At 33.8% G+C, this 26,894-nt stretch overlaps 1 protein-coding gene across 14 annotated transcripts in view; it reads right to left on the bottom strand.

Moving 5' to 3' along the window:
* Positions 1-1,772: 1,772 nt before the first annotated feature.
* LOC122316065 (desiccation-related protein PCC13-62-like) overlaps positions 1,773-26,894 on the bottom strand; it is a 44,070-nt gene continuing 18,948 nt past the window's right edge. For 12 of the 14 annotated variants that reach the window (XM_043132561.1, XM_043132563.1, XM_043132560.1 and 9 more), the window contains one exon: positions 26,308-26,861. Coding sequence is in view for 2 of the 14 variants with exons in the window: in XM_043132575.1 (XP_042988509.1) it covers positions 1,974-2,351; positions 2,444-2,669; positions 2,932-3,257 (930 nt within the window). In the remaining 12 variants the exon portion in view is untranslated. Of the gene's footprint in view, positions 2,352-2,443; positions 2,670-2,931; positions 3,323-26,307; positions 26,862-26,894 lie in introns of those variants that run through there. The other 2 variants (XM_043132575.1, XM_043132574.1) reach the window with 2 other exon arrangements.

Below are 26,894 nucleotides of genomic sequence, written 5' to 3'. Positions count from 1 at the left end.
TAATAACGAGATAAAATGAGAATTTTATATTTTATTTTATTTATCAAATCTGTCCTAATATATATTATCTCTTTTATTTTTAAAATATAAAAATCTTAAATTATTTATTTCGTGTTCCTAAAGTTAGAATCTAAACCCTTACATCATTCTCATTCTTATCTCGTTACATTTCGTCTTGGTTCTAGAAAACCTCCCGCCCATTTTATATATAGAATACTAGCAATCTTATATGTACGTACGGGTCAATTATAAACGCCGCCAATAACAGACAACATAGTAGAAGGCTTATGCAAAATCCACGTCTCCTCGTACGTACGTACCGCTAGCGGTTGAATTTATACGGAATTAAGGAATTATTCATGCTTTTCCATGTATTAATACAACATTTAAATCTAAATGAGTTAGCGGCATGATCATCAGCTGCATGTGTGCGAGCTTATCTTCCTCGATCGTTTGTCAATATGCGTTAGACCTACGTAGGTACGATCCAAGTCTCGTTTGTCAAAGTCTCATTTATATTCACCCAACAAACGTCAATTCAGGCCGTCACAATGAGCTCCCCAGAGCTCATTGTAGATGATCATCATGTACTGCCATCTAGATGATCATCATCATCAACTTCGATTCATCATGTATTGCCGCTCGCGCGTAATAAATTTTGAGGCAATGATAAAAGTCGTTTGAATAATAAAATGAGATAGAAATAAATTTAGATAAAATTTAAAAATAAAATAAAATATTATTAAAATATTATTTTTTAATATTATTATTTTAAAAATTAAAAAAATTGAATTATTTATTATATTTTATTTGAAAATTTTTAAAATATTATAATAATTAGATGAGATCATAGATTGAGAGTATTTTTTAATTTAGACGGCCTAATTGTAAAAATCTTATCATCAGATTTTTTAAAATATTCATTAATCTAATTTTTAGATAATTAAGATTTCGGACATAGATAAAATATAACTTGTGAGTTTTTACAGGGTATTTATTATTACTATATATATTATATATAGGTATGTCGGATATTAACATTATTAAAATACTATAAGGTTTATACACCATGATTATGTTTATATATCTTTGAGATTTATCTAGAGTTGGGATAAAGAATTTTTAGAGAATTTAATATAATGATCTATAGTGAATATTGCCAATCCCTTTCTCTAAACTTGGTTCATTGCATATACATCATGTGTGTGTATTTAAGATTTGTACTTTTTATAGATTAGTACCTCACCAATAAAAGGGCACCAAATTAATTAGGGTTATAATTATGAGATCGGTTTCCAAAGAAAAATGAACAAATTATTAAAGTGAAGTACTTTTATTTTTAGGGTTAGGCTTTCCTAGATCAAAAGTGTCACTTTAAGATCCTCACATCGTCTCAACTTGGTCCCATACATAATTAACAATATTTCCGGTGTATTAATCTTATAATACTTGCGTATTTCTCAAATATATAACATAAAACCCCCGATAAATGATTTTAAACGAGTACTCCTATATACTATATATTCTCATTATACATTTAATATCTTATTATATAAGGTATGTCGCATGATTTATTTCTATTAGATGATAAGGAATTATCTAATAAAGAATTAATTAATATTGATAAATGTAATACATCTTAATATAATGTGATGAAAGTAAGACGATAGTATAATATATAAAATTTTCATTCCGAAATATATGCAACGGCAGCAACGTTAATATCTTTATATAATTGACATATATATAATAGGGAGTGCTTAATTTACTCATGATCAGCAAAATATAGCATATTTGGATTTATTGATGACGTAATTACAATATTGTAGAAACTAAAAACATTAATTTAACGATTTATACCTTTTAACCATCGATTTATTGATTCTTTATTGTAAATTATTTCGGGTTCCATACCGATAAACTCCCTATTAAGAATCCCAACCCGGCCAGTACTATATAGGGGAAGCTCCTAATTAAGCTTTGGGAAGATATCTCTCTGCAATGTTCCCACCTCCACCATTAGGGTAAAACCCACCAGGTTTATACTCACTGCCACTTCCATAAACTATCCTTAATATCTCCGGTGGCGTCCGAGCATATGAAAGAGAATTAGGATCAGCAGACAGGATGTTACTGCTCGTAATATTCTCTGCTCCAAGAAATAGAGGAACAAGGATGCCTTCGTCTTTGATGCCACACGCGGCCAGCTTGTTCCTAAGCCCTGAGATTCGGTTTGTGAATTCGGCCACCGTAAGGTTGTATGGCTGCACAATTTGGTTGGCTTTCTCGTACAGTAGTGTTCTTATGACCGCATCCTGTCCTGCCTCCACGCCCAGAAGCGAAGCAACCAACTGCGTACCAAAAGACATATATACTAGGAATTTAATGGATTCATATATGCTTGCATGTTGCGGAGACGAAAATTGATAGATTAGACTCTTACACTTCGAGAATTTTTTCTGACAAGATTTGGAATGGTGCCAACATAACCCACTAATCCTACATAGGGGATCACATATGATGCTAAGAGATAGCGGTTTGTGTCAGCGTAAGGGTCAAATGGAGGGATCAATTTGAAACCGACTGCATCATCAAATACTTTTGCAAAATTCTGAACGCCGAGATCCAGCTGCGGCCTTGGAATCCCTCCTATTCTAGTAATTATAGCCCTGAAAAATCATCATCGATCTGTTAAAGAGACATTCTAACCAATTAACAACAGCAATAATTTCATGAATGCATGATAAAACCGACAATTACATGAAGAAAGAAATGGATACCCCTTCATGCACTGTTAATAAAGCGTTTAAGTTTCCAGCAAATCGGAAAAAGGCAAATTAAGGCATCAAACCACAATAAATCTGAGAATACTTTTAAAACTTAACAAGTTATACCATGTAGTATCAATATTTTCTTATTGACAAGTGGTACCTGAGATGACCGACTTCTTGATAACCGAACTCCTCGATTATCCTAGCGACTAAAGGGTCGAGACTGGCCTTCCTAGCACCAATCGGAGGAGGACCACCCTTAGCCAGAGATGGAGCGATGCTGTCAAGTCCCCTACCAGTTGCACCACGCAAGAAAAACTCTGCTTCGAGGAACTCCAGATTAAGAGCAAACTGAATCTGGTCAGTATCACCAGCTACGATTGGTCCACAATCGGGATTACCAACAGTACTGGCCATGACCCCCAGGATGAGTTTCAGTACTGAAACCAGAAAGATAAGGGCAGTGAAGAAAGCAGTACTGGCCATTGTTTATCAATATCTCAAGGAAGCGACTATAACGATGAGTTGGGAACGTACGTACATGATCGACAAGTTACGAGCTTATATAGACAACAATATGCGCGCGACGTGTGAGCTGACGCTACGTGTCATGTTGATTCTAGAATAATGCTGTATGTAGCACGCTTCTCGCATCTATTTTTATACACACGCGTGGATGTCAGTTGATGTAATATCCTAGCCCAGCCTAAGCCGACGATAAGCCCAAAAGCTGATGAGCAGAACGGCGTCGTTCGGTGAGTTTCTATCCTTTTTTCCTTCCTTTCTTTCCTTCTCCGAACCCTTCTCCTCCCCGTTTCTATCTTCCCCACGCCTCTGCAGTTGTGTTTTCTCACCAGCCAATTTCTTTGTCAACAGATACACTCTCACTCCCTCTACCTCTCCTACGATTTTCTTTGTTGTCGTTTGGTGCTGCGACTTTGTGGGTCTGCGGATTCTTGTCTCCGTTGAGCCTCCTCACCGGAATGGTGTTGAACGGCTGTAAGCCATTTCACTCACTCTCTATTCTTAGTTTCACAAACTCTAATTTTCGCACTCACAAAATTCACTCTCAGCACTTGTTTCTACAAATCTCTCACTCCCCTACGATTTCCTCGTTACGATATTATATATATATTTGGTGCTGCGAACTCGTTGGCCTTCCCGGATTTGTGTCGCCGTCAAGTCTTCTCGCTGGATTTCTTATTGAACGACGATAAGCAACGTCTCTTTCACTCTCTCTTTTTCTCCGTTTATTTCCCCTGTACCGAGTGTTGATTTTTGGTTGATAAACCAGCGCATTGCCGTTTGTTCGTGACTCTATTGCGGACACCACCGTGCAGGTTCCACACGTCGACATTGGTAAGGCCCACTCGCCATCGTTTTCATCGAATTAACCGCACAAAATTTGGCTAACGTCAAGAATTCAAACTTTTGTATTTCACTGACTTGATTTTTACATTTAGAGAGGAATTGAATAAATAGATACAATGAATAAGTGTTTCTAAGGCAACTAATTGAATATGGTAATTACAAAATAAATGGCTAATTTCCTAAAATCATGGTGCTACAAAAATGGAGAAGATTGTTGCTTAATTTAGGAAAGTGAGCTATCAATACTCCTCCTCAAATTGGCGCATGGAGATCCGTAATGTCCAACTTCGGGTAGAAAGTGATGGAAGAGATCCTGGCCTAATGCTTTGGTGAATATGTCAACAGCTTGCTCGTGAGATGAGGTGTGATTAGCGATAAGGAGGCCGAACCAAATTTTATCACGAACAATATGGCAGTTAATTTCAATATGTTTATTGCGCTCGTGGAACACAGAATTATGAGCAATATGTAAAGTAGATTGTTTGTCACAATGGAGACTAAAAGGCGCTGAGTGGGAGAGACCAAGATTAGTGAGAAGCTGTTTCAATCAAGTAAGTTCACAAGTGGTAACGGTCATGATGCGATATTCAGCTTCAGCAGAGGAACAAGCCACTATGGTCCGTTTTCTGGGACGATAGGAAATAGGATTGGTGCCAATTTGAACAAAGTAGCTGGTGGTAGAGAGACGAGTGGTGAGAAAGCCGGCCCAATCGGAATCAGTGTGGGCAGTAACATGAAGAGAGTTGGAGGAGTCGAAAAAAATGCCTTGTCCGGGACTACCTTTGAGGTAGCAAAAAACGCGAGTGGCAGCCTGCATGTGAGGGGCATGAGGAGCGTGCATGAATTGACTGAGAATGTTCACTGCAAAGACAATATTAGGACGTGTGATAGTCATATATATGAGACGACCAACAAGTCGACAATAAGGAGCAGGATCTAGAAGAAGGGAGCTGTCGTGGTTGGTGAGCTTTAAGTTATGTTCCATGGGGAAAGAAGCAGTCCGAGCACCGAGTTGACCACTATCAGATAAGATGTCAAGAGCATATTTGCATTGGTTGAGAAAGATGTCTTGGGGTGAGCGAGTAACTTCTAAACCAAGAAAATATTTGAGGGGACCAAGGTCTTTAGTTTTGAAGTGGGTGGAGAGAACACTTTTGAAGACCTCAATTTGGGAGCGATCATTGCTAGCAACCAAGATATCGTCGACATAGACAAGAACAAGAGTGACATTGGTAGAAGTAACCAGAGTGAATAAAGAGTGATTCGCCTGAGATTGAGAAAAACCTGCATGAAGAAGCACACTGTTAGTTTAAAAAACTAATTGTGGGAGGCTTGTTTGAGGCCATAGCAAAAGGCGACAGACACGAGTCTCCACTTTCGAACAATAACTAGGAGGGGGAGTCATGTAAACTTCCTCATTAAGGTCCAGTGTAAGAAGGCATAATTGACATCAAGTTGGTGAATAATCCATTGGCGAGAAGTAGCGACAGCCAACAAACACCGAACAATAGTCATTTTGGCAACAGGAGCAAAAATCTCATGGTAGTCGAGACCTTCAACTTGAGTATAGCCTTTGACAACTAACCGAGCTTTGTATTTTTTGACAGAGCCATCGGCTTTGAGCTTAGTTTTGAACGCCCATTTGCAGTCAATGGGTTTCTTGCTAGGGGGAAGGGACTTAAGTGTCCAAGTTGAATTGGCTTCAAGGGCATGAAGTTCAGCAGACATGGCATAGTGCTAATAGGCATGACAAATAGCAATGGAATAACAAGAAGGGTCAGCAGAAACAGTGAGAGAATTTAAAAAATAAGATGAGAAGAAGAAAAACGAGAATAAGAGAGAAAAGAAGATAAAGGATGTGCAGTACCTTAGGTTGATGCAGCGGAGAAAGATGCAGTAGACTTGGTGTGTGTGGTCAGGCATATAAAATCCTGAAGATAGGCAGGTCTAGTAATGGTGCGACGAGGATGAGTAGGTGAAGAAGGAGGAGAAGGAGAATAGTTGGGAAGAGAAGGTTCAGAAGGAGAAGGTTGGGAAGTAAGGAGGGATGGTAAAACGGGTTCAAGAACAGGGAGAGGAATGATAGATAGCGAGGTGGAAGAAGAAGAAGGGATATCCTGGAAAGTGAAATGGTGCTCGTGAAAGGTGACATCACGAGAATAAAGAATGGCCTGAGTGTCTAGATTGTAGAGTTTGAATGCTCTATGAGTGCTAGGATAACCGAGAAAAAGACACTTAAAGGCGCGGGGAGAAAATTTATCGCTTGAAGCTTGGAGAGTTTGGGCATAACAAAGGCAGCCAAAAACTCAGAGATGGTCATATTTGGGTGGGGTATTAAAGAGAAGTTCAAAAGGAGATTTATTTTGAAGAATAAGACTAGGTGTGTGGTTTATGAGATAGGCAGCAGTGAGGACACATTCACCCCAAAATTTTAGAGGTAAGTGAGCTTGAAAGTGCAGACTATGAGCGACATTCAAGAGTTGTCGATGTTTACGTTCCGCAACATCATTTTGTTGAGAAGTTTCAACATAGGTACGTTTATGAATAATGTCGTGGTCATGAAGATAATTTTGAAATTTATAAGAAAGGAATTCTTGGCCATTGTCAGTGTGAATTCTTTTAATGGTGGTATTGAATTGGTTTTGAATAAGAGCAAAGAAATGCATAAGATAAGTGCATGCTTTGGATTTATAGCGCATGAGATAAATCCAAGTGGTGCGAGAGAAATCATCAACAATAGTGAGAAAATAATGTGCACTACAAAGGGAATGAGTATGATAGCCACCCCATATATCACAAAAAATTCTATTAAAAACTGTAGTACTTTTATTGGCATGAATAGGAAAAGGTAGTCTAGTATGCTTAGAACGATCACAAATATCACAATCAGAAATAACACAAGAATTATTGAAAAGACTAGGAATGACTAAATGGGAAGGATGACCTAAGCGTTGGTGCCATAAAAGTTTATTCACAGTGATCTGAGTAGAAAGAGCCATGGTGGTGGGTGATCGACATAAAGTCCATTGCAAAGTTCACTTGCTCCAATCAGCCTCATCGAGTGCGGGTCCTAAAAAGAAATAGTGGAAGAAGAAAAAGAAATAATGCAAGAATTAGTATGAGTGAGCTGAGGGACAGAAAGAAGATTAAAACAGAATTGAGGGACAAAAAGGGCATTGTGCAAAGTGAGGTGTATTGGCTAAAACACATGTGCCGACACCTTCAATTTTAATTAACTGCCGAGTTTGTAAAGTGACCATACAGTCATGAGAGGAAATAACAAAAGAAGAAAAAAAGGTGTGGTCATGGCAGAGGTGGTCGGTGGCACCACTGTCCACCACTCAGTCACGGTGGCTGTCAAAGGGAGAAAAGGAGGAGACGTTATCGATGAAGTTGGCAGCATGAGGGTTCGGTTTAAGCAAATCAAGAAGCTTTTGGTAGAGGTCTAGTGTCAGGCCAGGAATCGGAGGGGAGATGGAAGCTTGGTGAGCCATCGGCTGCGAAGGGGGAGGAGGTTTGTCAAGAAGGGAGGGCTGCTGTTTGCTGCAAGGTTCATGTCTGGCTGGGTGACCAACGATCCGCCAGCATCGGTCACAGGTGTGACCATGTTTTCCACATTCGGTGCAATGCAGGGGCTTCCGTGGAGGACCACTGGAGTGGGCGGCGAAGATGTGGGTGGTTTTCGTCGTTGCTGTAGGCCTAACATGGAGGAGACGCTGCTGTTCCTCCTGAAAAAGAATGGAAAAAATTTTGGTGATAGGGGGACAGGTTTCCATGGCTAAAATTTGGGTTTTGAGTTGGGAGAATGAGTTATTTAGGCCAAGTAAAAATTGGTAAACTCTCTCATCTTCAACTTGTTGTTGCATTTCTTTGAGGTCGTTGGTTTTTTGTAAGTGGCTGAGTTCATCCCAAATTTGCTTGATTTGGTTGTAATACTCATGAACTGAATGGGTGTGCTGTTGCAAGGAGGATAACTCTCGCTTGAGATAACAAATCCGTGCATTGTTGCTGTGGCAAAAATGGAACTAAAGATCAAGCCACACGTCTCGAGGGTCAGTATGAAATTCAAGGGAGTTGGCGATTACGGGATTGATGGAATTGAGGAGCCAGGTAAGGACCATATCTTTAGTTTGGTTCCATTGTGGGTAATCTTTAGAGGTAGATTTGGGTGTGGGAAGAGTACCATCAACAAAAGCTAATTTGTTTTTGGCATTAAGGGCACGAGTCATGGCTTTTTGCCATTTGGAAAAATTGTCACCGGTGAGGAGGCCAGAGACAAGAATGAGACTAGGGGAGTCTGAGGGATGAAGAAGGAATGGGGATGAAGTGGGGTTGGAGGAAGAAGCCATGAACATGTGAGAGGGAGGATCGGTTTAAGCTGATGCCATGTCAAGAATTCAAAATTTTGTATTTCACTAACTTGATTTTTACATTGAGAGAGGAATTGAATAAATAGATACAAGGAATAAGTCTTTCTAAGGCAACTAATTGAATATGGTAATTACAAAGTAAATGGCTAATTTCCTAAAATCATGGTGTCACAAAAATGGTGAAGATTGTTGCTTGATTTGGGAAAGTGAGCTGTCAATAGCTACGATAATTAGAACCTTAGTATCGTCTTTATATTATTGTTTACGTTATTTGTACATTGGTACCCAGTGGAAGATTGTTAAAGATGAAAAGAAGATAACTTTGAAAGAATGGAGTACGTATCTCCAAGTTTCATTCAATAATATTCATCTATTTTTACATCAAAATAACTAAACTTTATATCAGTTCATTGTTTACTCTTCAGATCAAATACATAGAATGTAAAACATTACATTAACTTCAGTTAAAAATACAATGATGAATGTATTCAATTAAGATGGACACATTAAAATCAATACTCCTCCTTAATGTATTTGTCTGAAGCTAACATCATGGTCCTCAAAATCTAAAACCTGTCCCTCGGCAAAGCTTTGGTGAAGATGTCTGCAAGCTGTTCTTCAGTACTACAATACTTCAATTGAATTTCCCCATTAGCTTCAACTTCTCTTAGGTAGTGACACTTAATTGCAATATGCTTGGTCGTGTTATGGAAAATAGGATCTTTGGCAATGGCAATTACAGAATTTTTATCACACAAGATTCCAACAGGCTTTAGTTGCTCTTTTCCCATGTCTTCCAAAATTCTAGTCAACTAAATAGCTTGATTTTCAACACTTGTAGTTGCAATGTATTCAGCTTTAACAGTAGATTGAGCTACGAATTTATGTTTCCTTGAACCCCATGAAAATACTATTGAGCCATAGTTGAAACAAAAACCCGAAATGCTCCTCAAATCATCCACTGAGCCTGCCCAGCCACTATCAACATAACCAATTAGTTTTCCTTCTGGACACCAAATTTCAAAATTAATAGTTCCCTACAGATATTTGAGAATTCTTTTTCATGCACCAAAATGAACTTGGTTGGGTTCCCACATAAACCATGGTAGTAGACTTGTAGTAAACATTATGTCTGGTCTCGTTGCAGTTAGGTAGAGGAGACTACCAACAAGACTTCTAAACAGAGCAGGTTAGCCTTTTTAACTCCATCATCATTCTAAAACTTTTCTCTTGCAATCAGAGGAGTTGCCACTGCTTTACACCTGAGCATTTTGAACTTTAACATTAGTTCATCAGTGTAATTTCTTTTTGAAATGAAGATGCCATCCTCCTCTTGACATACTTCCATTCCCAAAAATAATGCATCATACTAAGGTCAATCATTTCAAAAGTTTTCATCATATTTTCTTTAAAACTTTCAACGACCTTAATATTGTTTCCTGTAAAGATTAAATCATCAACATACAAAGAAACAATTAATATGTCAATAGCTCTTTGGTGTTTTGTGTAGAGTGTATGTTCGATCTTGCTTCTTTGGAAGCCTTGGTCAAGAAAATAACCATCTATCTTCCCATACCAGGCTCGAAGTGCCTGTTTTAGGCCATAGAGTGGATTTTTTAATCTCAACACTTTTCCAGCCTCTTCAATAAACCCATCTGGTTGGCTTACATACACCTCTTCTTGTAACTCTCCATTTAAGAAAGTAGACTTCACATCTAACTAAAAGACTTTCCATGTCTTTTTAGTTGCCAATGCTATCAAGGTCCTAATTGTGTCTAACCTTGCAACAAGTGCAAAAGTTTCATTGTAATCTCTTCCAAACTATTGGGCATACACTTTCACAACTAGTCTAGCCTTGTACTTCTGCACTGATTTATTAGGATTCAGTTTGATTTTGTAGATCCACTTCACTCTAATGACCTACTTTTCTGCAGGTAGATCAACTAACACCCAAGTCTCATTTTTCTTGATCATTCTTATTTCCTCCTCGATTACTTTGACACACACTTCTTCTTTTAAGGCTGCTACATAATTCTCAAGTTCTAATGACAGAAAATTGCAGCTTTCATAGATATCATTCAATGATCTAAGCCTCCTTGGGGGTGAATCAGCTAAACTTTCTGATGATACTGAAGTTGGAGTTGTTACTGATGTTTCAGGATCATCAATTTGAATGTTATGATCTATTTCTGGTTCTAAATTGGCTATAGGAACTGAAACTCTGAAAATTTTGCTTCCTAGAAATCCCCTTCATCAAATTGCACATCTCGGCTTATAACTAGCTTTTCTATTTCTAAGATATGAACTCTATAGCCTTTTGATTCAGTACTATATCTTGGAATAATTCCCTTTTGAGATTTCTCCTCTAACTTGTGTCTCTTTGGAGATAGAATAAGAACATAGCAAATGCAACCAAACATCTTTAGATAGCTTGATTAAGGATTGCACTTGTTGAACACCTATTCAGCAGGTATACAGCAGTATTGACTCCTTCTGACTAGAATTCTACGTGCAGTCCTTTTTCCAATAGCATTGATCTGGACATTTCCATCATTGTTCTATTTTCTCTTTCAAACACTCCATTTTGCTGAGGAGTGTATGCAACCGTGAACTGATGTTCCAGGCCTTCTTCTTCACTGAATTTGTCAAATAGTTGAGAGTTATACTCTGTGCCTCTGTCACTTCTCAAGGCTTTTATCTTGAAACCACTTTGAGTTTCAACTGCTAGTTTGAATTTCTTGAAGATCTCCAACACTTTTGATTTCTTCTTCACAAAATAAACCCAATTTTTCCTTGTAAAATCATCATTGAACAAAAGAAAGTACTCGTTTTGATTTTGTGATGGTGTTCTCATTGGACCACACACATTCGAGTGTACCAATTGCAATAGTTCTTTGGCCCTCCATGTACTTTCAGATGGGAAGGATTTTCTGTGTTGCTTTCCAAGCATGCAACCTTCATAAACAGCCTCTTGTTCTTGCACTAGAGGCAAGTCATTGATCTTCTCTTTCTGATGCAATTGTCTCAAGGCATCATAATTATAATGTCCGAACCTTTGATGCCACAGAGTGGAATGATTAACTTATGCACTCATAGCTTTAGGATGTTGCCATTGAATAGGAAAATTCTATTACATCCCATTTTAATTTAAGCTATCTCCAAATTATTTCTATCATAAAAAATTTGACATATACTATCTTCAAAATGTAAAGAGTAACCATTTTGAATCATTTGACCAACACTCAATGAATTTTGTTCTAGAGAAGGAACAAGTAAAACATCTTTAATGTATTTTGTACCTCTTCTTGTTTGAGTGGCTATTGTTCCCTTCTCTTTGGACTCCACCATTTCTCCATTTCTCATCTTAACTTATTTATCAAGTTGTGAGAAAATATCTTCATTTGCTGCCATATGATTACTGCATCCGATGTCAATAAACCAAGTGTTACCAACATTGTTGGTGGAGGGTTGACAAGCAAAGAACATGTGCTCTTCATTTTTTTTTAATTTTGTAATTTTCTTGTTGATTAGTTTTGACCCTGCAATCTTTTTCAACATGGCCAAACCTTTTACAATACATGCACAAAGGTTTTCCTTTATGAAAACAATCATTTTCAACATGATTTGTCCTTTTATAGATTCCACAAGGTGGAAATTCTTTCTGTTTTCCTTTCTTCTTTTCCTCTTTCCAAGTTTTCTCTCATTTTTTTAATGAATTCTGGCCACACTTCTTCAAATCTTTTGGCTTTTGAAATTTTATATTTACTTTTGATTGGCATGCATTTTCTATAGAATCTTCAGATCTTCTCTCAACTCTTTGTTCATTTGCTTGCAAGGATCCCATCAATTCAGTGATGGTTGTAGTAGTTAAATCCTTAGATTTCTTCTACAACAACAACAACATGATCATTCTTATCTGTTAGACTAATTAGAATTTTCTGCACAATTCGTTGATCAGTAACTTTTTCACTATAAGTTCTCATTTGATTAACCAATTCAATTAATCTAGAACAATAATCCTTCACACTCTCAGATTCTTTCATTTTAAAGTTCTCTAATTCTCTTCTCAAACCCTGAAGTTTGATAGATCTTACCTTTGCATTTTTTTGGAATTCCTGTTGTAAAATATCCCAAGCTTGCTTTGAGGTTATAGCTCTCATCAATATGGGAAAGATAGAATCACTCACTTCCTATTGTAGAACAAATAAAGCCTTTGAATTTTTCTGCTACTAAGACTTTAATTGTTCTTGGACTGCTGCTGATTGTCCTTCAACTGGAGTGGTAACTCCTTTCTCTATTACTTCCCATAGATCTTGAGAACTGAAGAAATTCTTCATTTTTATACTCTATTAATCATAACCCTCTCCATTGAAGATGGAAACTGGTGCTGTTGCTCCAAAACTTGACATGATTCGACTTTAGACAAATCAAACCTACTCTGGTACAAACTGTTGAAGATGAAAAGAAGATAACTTTGAAAGAATGGAGTATGTATCTCTAAGTTTCATTCAATAATATTCATTTGTTTTTACATCATAATAACTGAACTTTATATAAGTTCATTTTTTACTCTTCAGATCAAATACATAAAATGGAACTAGTAGTAATTAAAACATTACATTAACTTTACTTAAAATATGATGATGAATGTATTCAATCAAGATGACGCATTAAATTCAATAAAGATTTTACTACCTCTGCTGTGTGTTGGGAATTGTGTAATTGCAATTTCTTAATTGGGTTAAAGTTTGTGTTTGTGTGGGATGATGTTGGTGGGCTGGTTGTGTTAGACTTATCGTGATGGTTGGCTGTTTGTGTTGGACATGTGTGAATTGTGGACGTTGAGTTGCTGTTTGGGTAGTCGTTTGACATATATAGGGTCTCGGATTTGTAGTATTATGGGCAGAGAAGACTTAATAGTGGTTGTAATGTCATTGGGCATGTTGGTTCGACGTGTTGGGAGTAGATGTGGCTATTTATATGTTTGAAAAGTCGATGGTAAATTGTGTTTGAATATGTGGACCACTTGTATAATATGTCGATATGAGTTTATAAATAATATTTAGTTGCGGTAAATAGTTAAACAAATTCAAGGTGGATGGGATAATCTTCGTGAAGTTGTAAAATTTCTTTGGATGTTGTGAGTAATTTGTGCACGTTGAATCTATGGCTCGAGTTACGGATTGATTTTCGTTAATGAAGTTGGTTTTTATGCTAGTTTGGGTTTGTTGGTAAAGTTAGTGGCATGCTTGTTGTGTGATTAAATTTTAGTGAATGTTTTATGGTTTAGGTTGTGATATGGTCATAGGTCGGATCCCAAGCTTAAATAGTACATGACAAGAGTTAGGTAATAGGGGTTCCTATGCTAAACTTTGCATAAAAAGAAAATGGACTAAGGTTAATTTATGAAAAATATGCATGCTTTGTTATGGAATGAAACTTGAAATCTATATAAATAGAGAAAAGTATTTTCTGACATAATTGGTGTAGACATTAACAAATTTTTGGCTTTCTGTTCTCAACTGTATAAAAAGAGCGAATATACAGTTTTGAAAATTTGTACATGGTTATTTGAAGATGCTCTGAATTTGTTCAGTACTCTGTTATGATATGATATGACATCTGAAAACCTTTAGCATGACATTATGTTTCTGTTCTACTCCGTTCTAACCTTACCACATGTGTAAACATGTTGCCTCTATTCTGGGTTGGTACCAACATTTTTATTTCTAAGTGCACTCGCTTTGAAAACAAAGTTTTTTTTCTATATGGTATTTCTTGTGTGCACACTCAGGGCTCTGAAAATGATAAGGGGAATATTCACTTTTTTTTGCCTGATTTGGCCATTAGGGATAGCACAACCCTTCTACTGGAGTTAAACATAGCCTTGGTTTTGATATGATGCCTCTGTTATGATATGATGATGTTTAATTATGTTATGCCAAATGACTTTTATATATGAATACTTCTGAAACTATCGCTTTGATATTTTGGTAATATGTTTTGTTCTACATTCTGAAATTGAAAATATTTTGTTTTGTATTATGTACTCTATAAATTGCTCATGTTTACATAGTAGTATATATTCTATACTTACTGAGTTGTTGATAACTACTCATCATCTCCACAATATTTTCTAAAATTTTGGATGTTTCATGGGCAAGCCTATGTAGCATAGTGGATTAAGTACAAAGAGTGTACTTTGATTATTGGGGAGTTTATTTAGTAAATTTGTTTTTGTTCTGTTTACTTAGTAATTTGGAAGGCTAACAGTTATAATGAGACTTTGTAGTATCTTAGATTAATTATATTGAAGTAGTTGATTTAAAACAATAAGTTTTATATGTCATTTAGATTTTGGAGTTTATATCTATATTGTGAGTTATGATTTTAGGTGACAAGAAGTAACTTTTCGGCCCATTAAGGTACGGGTTGTTACAGTTGAAAATATTAAAAATATTCCTCAATACAAAAAATGAATGGAAAAATAGACTTGAAAAACCTTTGATTCTCACAGCTTAATAATCTACCCTACAACCGCCTTTCAACCTTCTATGCCCTACAAACCTAAAGTTTTCACTATTATCAATGGGATCGATCAAAGAAATCCCTTGAACCAGACTCACAAATATGTACAAGTGGGACATATACTATCAAGATATCTGTTCCTTGAACCTACTAGATGATCTTTCATTTTCAATCTTTGGAGACTAAGAGCTTCATTTGTTCATACAACCCCTTTTCACTGTCTCGTTTGGATAGTGAAAATATTTTATCTCATCTCATCTCTCATCATTATAATTTTTACGAATTCCCATACAAATTATAATAAACAATTCAATTTTTTTAAATCTTAAAACAATAATAATATTAAAAAATAATATTATAACAATATTTTATTTAACATTTAACTTTTGTCTCATCTCAACTCATTATCCAATTTCAATTCTTATTGCAATTCAATTTTCTCATAATCAAAACATTAGCCGCACAAAAATTAGAAAACCACACATAAATAAAACCATAAAGATTATAATTAATATTCAACATTTCAGTCAAAAATTGACAACCCCATTCCCATAGCCTTCAAAGTAAATCTCTCAACAAACTGATTTAAATCCCCCATAACTAATACTTATACAAAATTAGGAATTTAAACACTTTTAAGTGAAATTTTAACTCATGGAGAAACCCATGTGGCATAAAAACTTTATTGTGAGAAAAGCAAAAGATCCAGAAGGAAGGGAAGGGAGCAAAAATAATAGAACTTCCATTTTTTAAGTATTTTAACATGAAATAATAATATTTACATCTTCGATAGAGAATTTCACCTAATGATGAGAGACAAATTACCCTAGCAACTTTCCTGTAAGTGTCCCAATAACTATAGGCACAATTATGTTTTAGGTGATAATCCTTAACCTCTCATTGCTTAGATAGACTTTCAGCCATCCTGAAATTGATCTAGATGTATTGATTAAGTGATATAATTGACATACTATAAACTCATTGAGATATGAGCATGTGGGACATTGGGTTTTAATAAAACTCTTACATTCTTCTACTTGGTCTATATGCCTATAAAACAATATTTTCATTTTGAAAGAAAATTTCATGGGTTTATTCCAAGAAATTAACCATATTGTGCATGTTCATTTTCAAGAAACATTCCTAACTCAAAACACATTATGAGTTCTGTAATATCTATGTCAAATTAGCTACCAATGCGAATCATGATAGTCTTATGTTATATAAGCAACAAAATTCCTTCCATGTACTACTACACTTATAACTTAATTCAACATGATCTTTAATAGGGACAATTAAGGCAAATACTATAATGCCTTGAATTCAAACTCATGTCTACTTCATATATTTATCTTGTTATTAGTCATTCACACTATTCAATGTATATAAATTGGAAAGACAAGAAAACAAAAACAACTTTAATAATTATCATTAAGTATCCAAAAACAATTAATACATCAACAAGCTCATCAACATGTTCACATCATAGATAAAGACATAAGATTGCGGGTCCTTCGTCAACGAGCCCGCAATCATAAGCATAGTACTGATGTGTTCAATGGAAACTATTTGTTTTTGTACTTCCTCCTTCATGCCTAGGTTTTTGTCTTTCATGTGCTTGGCACCATTAGAATACCTATTATATATGTAAAAACATACTGCAGATAAATTATCATAATAAATTCCCAATGGCTTGGCAATAGAGTCGACAACTCTAAGGTCTGAGATAAAGTTCCTCAACCATAAATCCAGTGGCCTCAAAACATGCCGCAAACACACCCAAGAGGGTGAATTGGATTTGTTTTTTTTTTAAAATAACATTTATAAATTAAATACACAATAGAAGATATGAACATAATACTAAGCATCCGTAAGAATAAAAAGTAAGGATAATAGAGATGGAAACTCAGTATTTTAATAAAGTTTACCCCCACTACCTACTTTTTTGCCTCAACTTACTCATTGAGAATTTTCAAATTTACTATTAAACTTTCTTTAGGTGGAGATATAAACCTATTATACTTTAAGCAATATTTCTTCAAAGAATTTGTTTAGAGTACCTTCTACACTTACATTTACCCTTTGATTAAAGATTCAGTTATTCCCTATGTAGAAGTCCTACCATACTCACAAGGGTTATATACACCCTTTTACAATTTATATAAGAGTTGATCATAGGTAGGTTTTTAGGGTATAATTCTCAACGAGTGAAATGAAATAATACAACACAAACTATATATCCTTCAAAATGAACAAGTGTTAAGGTTCAATATTAGAAAAGAGAGACTGAGAGTTTTTGATGAATGAATGCCATAAACCTTATAATTGTTGTATAATTTTGAAGATGTCAAATGAGCTATTTATAGACATATGAGACTTCTTTTTCAAATTTAAAAAGATTCAAATATCAACAAGGAGCATAATTCATTTTTTAAAAACTCCAAACAAAAGTTTTTGTTTTTGTAATTGTAAAAAACACATCATTTATTTTTCAAAATTTTCAAACAAAAGCTTCCACCTTTTTGCTTATGTCAAAAGGAGAATCATTCACTTCTTAGAATTTTCAAACAAAAACTTCTACCTTTTGCATATGTCAAAAATAGCATCAATCATTTTTCAAATTTTCAAGTTCCAAACTTTCAATCATATTATGCGCATATGAAAATGACAATCAATCATCTTTCAAGATTTCAGATTTCAAACTTTTGATCATATCATGCACATGTAAAAATTACAATAAATCATCTTTGAAAATTTCAAGTTTCAAACTTTCAATCATATTATGTACATGTGAAAAACGCAAGTTGACGTTTTATGAGAAAATATTGTTTTTTAGCCTTGAACCTTTTTCAAAATTTCAAACACAATTATGTGGACAACTTGAGACTTTTTTTTTATGCTTGAACTTATTTGTTATAATCAAAATTCATAATTAGATACAGAATTTTATGATCTTTAAAACCTCATGTTCAACAATCTCCCAATTTTGGATGATGATAAATACTTAGTAAAACTTTAATATCAATAGTGAAGCTTAAGCTCTCCCTGAGAATGTGTGTTAGTTTCTTAAGCAATAACTATAAATAAACTTAACTCCAAGCATGTATCTATCATGCTTAATAATTGAAGAAAAATTAAACCAAATCAAGTATTAGCAAATATCTAGATATCAAAATCATAAATAATGATAATGTTTAATTCTAAACTTCTCCCCCTTTGGCATCATTAAAAAGGATTGCAATAACTAGAGCATTGAGGAAATTAGCCTTTTTTAGAAAATATAGATAGTTGAATAACTGGGACTGTTTGGGTCTAGACAAATGTTGCAGAGCTATGGGGCTAGATCTATCGACTTAGTGCAGAAAGAGCTTCAAATTCACTTGATTTTTTGACAAATGAGATTTTAAAAAGATTTGATAGCTATGAATTTTTTCTTAAAAGGATTATCCTTACCCATCATATTCTCAGGAGAAAAGTTTCACATATTTTCATTGACCTAGTTTTTGTTAATTCAAAACAATTTTTATGGCCGAGTAGTTTTCTTCCAATAATATTCCATATTTGAATCACCAACTATTCATGCTTCAACCACCTATTTTCTCCATTGAGGCTATTAACACCATGATAGGAGTAGAATGACCTTTGACTTTTAAGACTGATTCTAAGATAATTGCAAAATCAAGAACTCTTAGTGCTTAATATGCTGCGTCTATTACAACCATGTCTCGAAGATTACTAGCAAGAGAGAGTGACTTTGATCAATTTAATAATCAAATTTCTGAATTGCGTTGAATGCTTGCTGATAAATACAAAAAAATAAAAATAAAAATAAAAGCTTAAAACAGGAAAACAAGTGTTGAAAAAGTTGACGAACAGGAATGCTTGCGACCTTCAATCACAAGTAGGGGAGCTGGAAAAAGAGAGCTCTAATTCAAGGCCAATTGGGGCAGATAATGGAAGAGGTTCAACATTTAGGAGAAAAATAAATTTTTGAGAATATCCATAAAAAAAGAGGAGACGAGCTATATTTCATCTCGCTAGCCTACTAATATGACTTGACAAAATGAGTCTAGCATATTTTGTAATGTTGACCAAGTAAGATATGAAGAGATATGATGTTTTGTGTTGTACTCATGTTTATATTTAAAAGGTAGTCTTCATCTTGTCCAATTCCCATTCAAGTTTCTTCCCTACGATCAATCTACATTTTAACTCTTCTAGCAATCACTCAACAATCTTCTTTGAACAACCATTTTAATCAATATATGAGGTATTATAGATTTCAATCACCAATTTTCTCAGCATCTACAATTCGTACCAAGATGCAGCAGGAAAGAGATTAGCTACAGATGATGAGACCATTTATGAACTAGTGACTCTTGGTACTTGACATTCATCATCCATTTTTTCAGTGATTGCAATATAGAACAAATGAGATTGAAAAGCTTAACGAGATTATTTGTCCACTCCAACAGCTTATTCAGCAGTCTATCATAAAGATAGAAGGCTTAAAACTAGAAAATAAGGAGTTGAATTTCTTCATTGAATCTTCTTTTTAATTGCCTAATCCTTTAGATAAGGATAACATGTTGATTTGTGAAGAGTAATAACATTTAAAAAATGAGGCTAAGAACCTTAGATTCTTATAAATAATTTTGAGAATAAAAAAAGTTCTCACAAATAGCCATAGTATGCATCATTCCTAATTCTCTTCTAATTATGCATAATCTATCTTTTGGCAGATATTTTTTAAAGATATCACCAACTGGTAGTGTTTGCTTGTGAAATCTACCATTTTGCACATGATTTTGTAGAAAATGATATCTAATCTTAATATGGTAAGTTCTAGAATGTTGTATCGGGTTCTTTAAAAGCTTTACAATTCTGGTATAATCAAATCCGATTGGAATGTGATTATACATAAGATTAAAACCCTCAAGTTGTTGCTTCATCTATAGAACTTGAGCATAACGACTACCTGCAGTAACAAATTTTGCCCCAGCAGTAGATAATGCAACAGAATCTTGTTTTTTACTAAAACATGAAATAAGTACATAACCTAAGAAATAACATGTTCTACGAGTACTTTTATTTATCAACTTTGCAAACAGCATGATTTGCATCTGAGTGACTGATTAGATTGAAAGAAGTGTGCTTAAGATACCATAAGTCTAGATTAATTGTACCAACAAGATATTTGAGAGTACTTTTAATAGTAGTCAAATGAGATTATTTTGGAGATAATTGAAATCATGCACACACGAATACACTGAACATTATATTTTATCTACTTGTTGTCAAATATAATAAGCTACATATCATATCTCGATATACCTTTGAGTCGACTAGTTTACCATTTTGATCTTGTCAAGTTTAGTGGATGGACTTATTCGTGACCCAATTTCCTTCGTACATTCCATTCCAAACATTTTGCATAATTCTTTGATATACTTTGACTAGTTGATGAATGTTCCACTTTTTCTTATTTGTTTTACAATCTGAGAAAGAAATGAAGTTCTCCTATCATGCTCATATCAAATTCTTCTTGCATACTTATATCAGAGACTTGGCACATCGTTTCATTAATAGGACCAATATTATGTCTTCTACATAAATTTGAATAAAAAAGAATAACATCGTTTTTATTTTTAATGAAAAGGATTATTTCAATTTTACTCTTGAAAACCCTTCTCCGAAAAAAAAAAAAAAAATACTAAGTCTCTCATATCAAGCTCTAGTATTTTGTTTGAGTCCATATAGTACTTTTGTGAACTTAAAAAAATGATTTTGAAAACTTGGAGGTTACTTAGCATTTACTTTCTTATTTATAAGACTATTTAAGAAAACATATTTAATGTCAACTTGAAAAAATTTGAAATCTTTATAACAAGTTTATGCAAATAGTATTCAAATAAATTCTAATCTTATGAATGGTTATATGTTTTATCATAATCAATTCTTTCTTTTTGATTGAAATCTTTTACTAGTCGGGCCTTATTACTAGTGATGATTCCAGGCTCATCTTTATTGTTTCTATAAACTCATTTTGTTCCAATGATAGTATTTTTTTTTTATAACAAGTTTCCAATAATCATTTCTTTCAAATTGATTTAGCTTTTCTTGAATAGCTAGAATCCAATATCCATCAAGAAGTACTTTATCAATATTTTTTTAGTTCAATTTAAGATAACAAAAAAGTTGCACAATTGCAAGTATTTCTAAGAGATGAATGAGTACTTACTCCTTGTGATGGTTCTCCTAGAATTTGTTCCACTAGATGATCTTTCTCAAGTTTTCACTGTTTGGTTGCACCCTACCTTAAGTTTTGATACTTGATGTCTTCATGTAGGAAATCATCTGTTATATTCTCTTTATTGAGTTTATGGTTTGCCATATTATTTATAAGTTCAGTTTTCCTTCTTCTCATCTTTTTAATGTGTCTCATGGATAACAAGTGACCCGATAAGTTTATTTATCTTTAGTTTCAAGAATCACTGTTACTTTCTGTTCCCAGCTTTCAGATAGAGACTTGAGAGTTTTTCTTGTCGTCTCCATGTTGGAGGAAACCTTGCCAAAATCTGTTAAGCTGTTTACAATATTTTTGAAACGAGTATACATAGCGTATGGCTATGGCCGGTACATCATCAGTCATTCTAAACATTTTATATTCATGAATAAGAATGTAATTTTTTCATTCTTTGACTTGAGAAGTTCCTTTATAATTTACTTTCAACTTATCCTAAATTTCCTTTACTGACTTGCAAGTCATTATTCTATTGAACTTATATTCATTGAGAGCACAATATAACAAATTTGTGGCCTATTCATCAAATTGAATAGATTTCCTGTCTTCATTATCCAAATCTTCTTATTCTTTGATGACATTTGCTCTATCAACAACTTTTGTTAGGATATAAAGTTCTTTTACAACGTATCTCCAAATTTGTACATCTTGAGCCTCAAGAAATATTCACATTTGGCTTTCCAAAATGTGTTATAGTTTCCGCAATATAGTAGAAGTCGAACATCGTATTGACCTTTACTAAATTTAGCTCTTGAAATGTTAGTTATAAGATCTTTAACTCAAAAGATAGTTAATCTTACAATAAAGCTCTTGCTAGTATACATATTATTTCCCAGATGACTACCCCAAGAGGTGAATTGGGTTTCTTTAAAAAAAATAACAATTATACATCATCATATACACAATATAAAATATAAATAGAGTACTACGTAGCAATGAAGATAAAGAGCAAAGATAAGAGAGATGTAAATTTAGTATTTTAACGAGATTCAACCCTATTAACTACGACCTTGCCTTGAGATGCCTATTGAGGATTCAACCTCATTTAGGTAGAGGTAGAAACCTATTGCACTATTGAGTAATATTGCTTCAAAAAATTCATGTAGAACACCTTGTACACTTACAACCACCTTATAAGTAATAATTTAGTTATTTCAGAATTTTCAAACAAAAACTTATACCTTTTGTATATATCAAAAATAGTATCAACCATTTTCTAAATTTTCAAATTCCAAACTTTCAGCTATATCATGCGCACGTGAAAAATAATAATTAATCATATTTCAAGATTTCAAATTTCAAATTTTCGATCACATTATGCACATATAAAAAATGACAATGAATCATCTTTTAAAATTTCAAATTTCAAACTTTCAGTCATATTACGCACGTGTAAAAAGTGCAAATTGGGGTTTCATGAGAAAATGTTATTTTTTAGCCTAAAGCCTTTTTCAGAATTTGAAAGAGATATACAAAAATACTCTAGGGGGTGCTTGGAGAATGACATAAGATAAGAATTTTATAAATAGTAGTAAGATGGTTTGTGAATTGTAGTAAAAAATATTATAAAATTAAAATATTGTTAGAATATAATTTTTGTTTTGAAATTTGAACAAGTTGAGTTCTTTTTTATTTTTAAAAATTTGGAAAAGTTATATTGATTAGTTTGAAAGTGTTTGTCTTTGAGTGATGTTTAGCTAGAAAATGAGATGAGATGAGATAAAATAATATCGATAGGATGAAAACTATTCCAAACATACCCTAAAAGTTTTACCTGTAAGTTTGATTTTTTTTATATCCTTGGTATTGACAACTCAATTATGTAGACAACTTGAGACTTTTTTATTTTTTAATACTTGGACTTATTTGTTATCATTAAAATTCATATGTAGACACATAATTTTATGATACTTGAAACCTTGTGTTCAATAATCTCTCAATTGTTTATGATGACAAACACTTAGTAAAAATTTATTATCAATAGTGATGCTTAAGCTTTGCTTGAGAACGTTCGTTAGTTTCTCAAGTAATAGGTATAAATAAACTTAACTCCAAGCATGTATATATCATGTTTAATAATTGAAGAAAAATTAAATCAAATCAAGTATTAGCAAATATCCAGATATCAAAAACATTAATAATACTAATGTTTTATTCTAAACTTCTCCTCCTTTTGATATTATTAAAAAGGATCACAATAACTAGTGCATCGAGGAAATGAGCCTTTGTAGAAAATATAGAGAGCTGAATAACTGGAACTGTTTGGGTCGAGACAAATGTTGCAGAGCGATGGAGCTAGCTATATCAACTTAGTGCAAAAAGAGCTTCAAATTTGCTTGATATTTTTGACAAATGAGATTTTGTAAATATTTGAAAGTTCTGAATTTTTGCTTAAAAGGATTATCGTTACCCATCATATTCTCACAAGAAAAGTTCACATATTTTCCTTGACCTAGTTTTTGTTTGTCCAAAACAATTTTTATGACCTGAGTAATTTTCATCCAATAATGTTCCATATTTTAATTATCAAGGAACTCTTCACGCTTCAACCACCTATTTTCTCCAATGAGGCAATTAACACCATGATAGGAGCATAAAGACACTTGACTTGCAAGACTGATTATGAGATAATTGCAAAATCAAGAATGCAAATGTATATTCCTTAGATGCTTTTTTGGTATCAAAGGTTACAATTAGCTACTCTTAGATATTGCCTCTAATAAGTGTTTTATCTCACGGCATGTTGTTTTCCATGAAAACCAACGTGATCTGCCCCAGCTGATCATCAACTTCATATGTACTTACACTCATTAGTCATATATATACTTTGTGACAAAGACTAAATTTGAAAATCTGAGATTCCTTAAAATATTCATTCATTTAATTTTTTAGGTAAGATTTCGGAGATAGATCATAAAATATAAATCCTGAATTAGAGATTATTTATTGTTACTATTTAATTGTGTATTTTGGACAACATTCAATGTTATGAGACCCATACTCTTTAATCCATTATGAGATCGATTTTCAAATAAATATGAACAAAAAAGTGAACTCTTATTGATCTAGGGCTTGGCTAATTTACTAGAAAAATGTCACTTTAAGTCTCCAACTTGGTCCCATGCATACATAATTAAGTAAGATCCTAATTAACATCGTCCCTAGCTACTTTCAACGATTCTAGCCAGTGCATTAATTTTATACACAAAACGATACGTATGATTACTCAAATTAATATATAACATAAAACTTCCAACAAATGGTTTTAAAAATATGATCATTTAAATTAACCGTTTGCTGTGCAACTTTTTCTCACTACAACAGAAATTAAAGCACTTTAATCGCCAGCAAAAGTGTAAAAATCACCGCCAAATCCCTATACCAGTGATTACAAACTCGACGGATAATCGTCGGTACTATTCAGCCATTTCTTCTATATTGTTGCGAATTGCCAAAATCGCTGTGTAATGTGTGATATTTAGCAGCGATTTTATAATCGCTAGAATATAATTTGAAAAAGCTAAAATTAGATGCCGGCGATTTAAAAATCGCTGGAACGTAACTCTACGGTGATTTCTTCATCGCCGACAAATAAATTTCAAAACGATAATTTATATACCGGCTTTTGAAAATCGTCGTCAACTAACTTGCCAGCGATTTCTTCATCGCTGGCAAATGAATTTCAAAATGGTAATTCCTTTGCCGGCGTTTGAAGAAATCGCTGGCACTCAGGCAAATGAATTTCAAAACGGTAATTTATATGCCAGCGTTTGAGAAATCGCTGGCAATTGATTTGACAACAATTTCTTTATCGCTAGAAAATGAATTTCAGAATGGTAATTTATATGCCGGCGTTTGAGAAATCGATGGCAATTGATTTGACAATGATTTCTTCATCGCCAGTAACTCGTTATCTGTTTTTAAATTCGTTAGCCGGCAATGAATAAATCGTTGTCAAGGAAATCGCCAGCGATTTCTTAAACACTGGCATATAAATTACCGTTTTGAAATTCATTTACCGACGATAAAGAAATCGCTGGCAAGTTATTTGATGAAGATTTCTTGATCGTCGGAAAATCCTTATTCATTTATAAATTTATTTATAAACGCTGGAAATTTAGTTGACGGCGATTTGTTCATCGCCGGAAAATCCTTATCTATTTTTAAATTTATTATCCAGTGATGAAAGTTTCCAAATGAATTGCCAGTGATTTTCTAATCACCGGTAGTTAACATCATTGCTATTAAATTATTTTCCAGCATTTTAAATATCGCTGCTCTTTAATATAGCAGCGATTCATAAATTGCTGCTATATACTATCACGACCATTTAATTAGTTTCTGGCAATTTCAGAATTGCTGGAAATTGAATTACCAGCAATTTTTATTTCATTGCAATTTTATTTATGGTGTTTTGTAAGTTTTTGGCGGCGATTGAAAAATCGCTAGAAAATCCTAAAAATTTGAAATTTTAATAACCCAGTATTCCTATAAAGGTCTTATTTAAATGAGACCAATGAGTTCTCATTTAAATGAAACCCAGTAAGAATATTGGGTCTCATTTTTCACCCATTAATCATGAAAACTAAATATTTTCCCTTCATTCATCCAAATGTACCTGAGTGACATGAGTAGCTAATTAATTATCCATACATCAACAAATTTATTAAATATCAATATTGACTTGAAGTCGTCAATGAGACCAAAGTCATATATATTTTTACACTGGTTGGTGCATTATACTGATCATGTCAAGTACAAGCTGAGCTACTAATTATGTGAAAAGATAGTCATCACTAATATTTTTATAGTTCAAGCCTCTACTACATCCAAAATCAAAGAGCTACCAAGTTGTGTTTGTTGGTGCCTTCAGTACACGCCAATGAACAGCACTTAAGTTTTGAAGAATGTTCCCATTTGTTTAAAATTAGCGAAACAAAGACAAACTCATGAGCACCATATATGACATAAATAGTTCTTTCTTGAAGAAAAAAAATAGTACAAATCATTTAAATATCGATAAGTTGGAATGTGACTGTACAATATATCCATATATCGATAAATTAACTAGAAACTCTCAATTAACCTATTTGGGATGGAAGTACCTCAGAAACCTCATAACTCTTACTTTCAATAGTTCACACCACAACAAAAGCCTCACTCAAAATGTCATTAGGGGGCTTTGATATTGTATAGTTACCTAAAATTTGGATGGTTGATTTGAAATATGAGACTTACACTATGCTAGTGTTGCCTATATTTGTGAAGCTGTTTGCCTATATTTCTGCACTCCCCAACCTTCAAAGATTGTACAGCAGAGAAAAGTTTACCTTAGTCTACAGTGAATGGTAACCTTGCCACAAGCTCACATTTTGAGAAAAAGTGGCAAGTGCAGATTACAATAATTTCTGGGCATTTACATTGCCATCTTTATCAAAGACAGATGCAAGATTTGATTCTCTTCCACATGCAGTTTCTGTATTAACAGCAAGACCAACGACAAGAACAGCAAGTAATCTGCGGTTGAAACAGAGTATATTTCAGTTTCTG

Source organism: Carya illinoinensis, chromosome 7, assembly GCF_018687715.1.
Source record: "Carya illinoinensis cultivar Pawnee chromosome 7, C.illinoinensisPawnee_v1, whole genome shotgun sequence".
NCBI classification, from domain to species: Eukaryota; Viridiplantae; Streptophyta; class Magnoliopsida; order Fagales; family Juglandaceae; genus Carya; species Carya illinoinensis.
The sequence above is the reverse complement of the archived record's forward strand: the minus strand, read 5'-3'. Positions and strand labels throughout refer to the sequence as shown.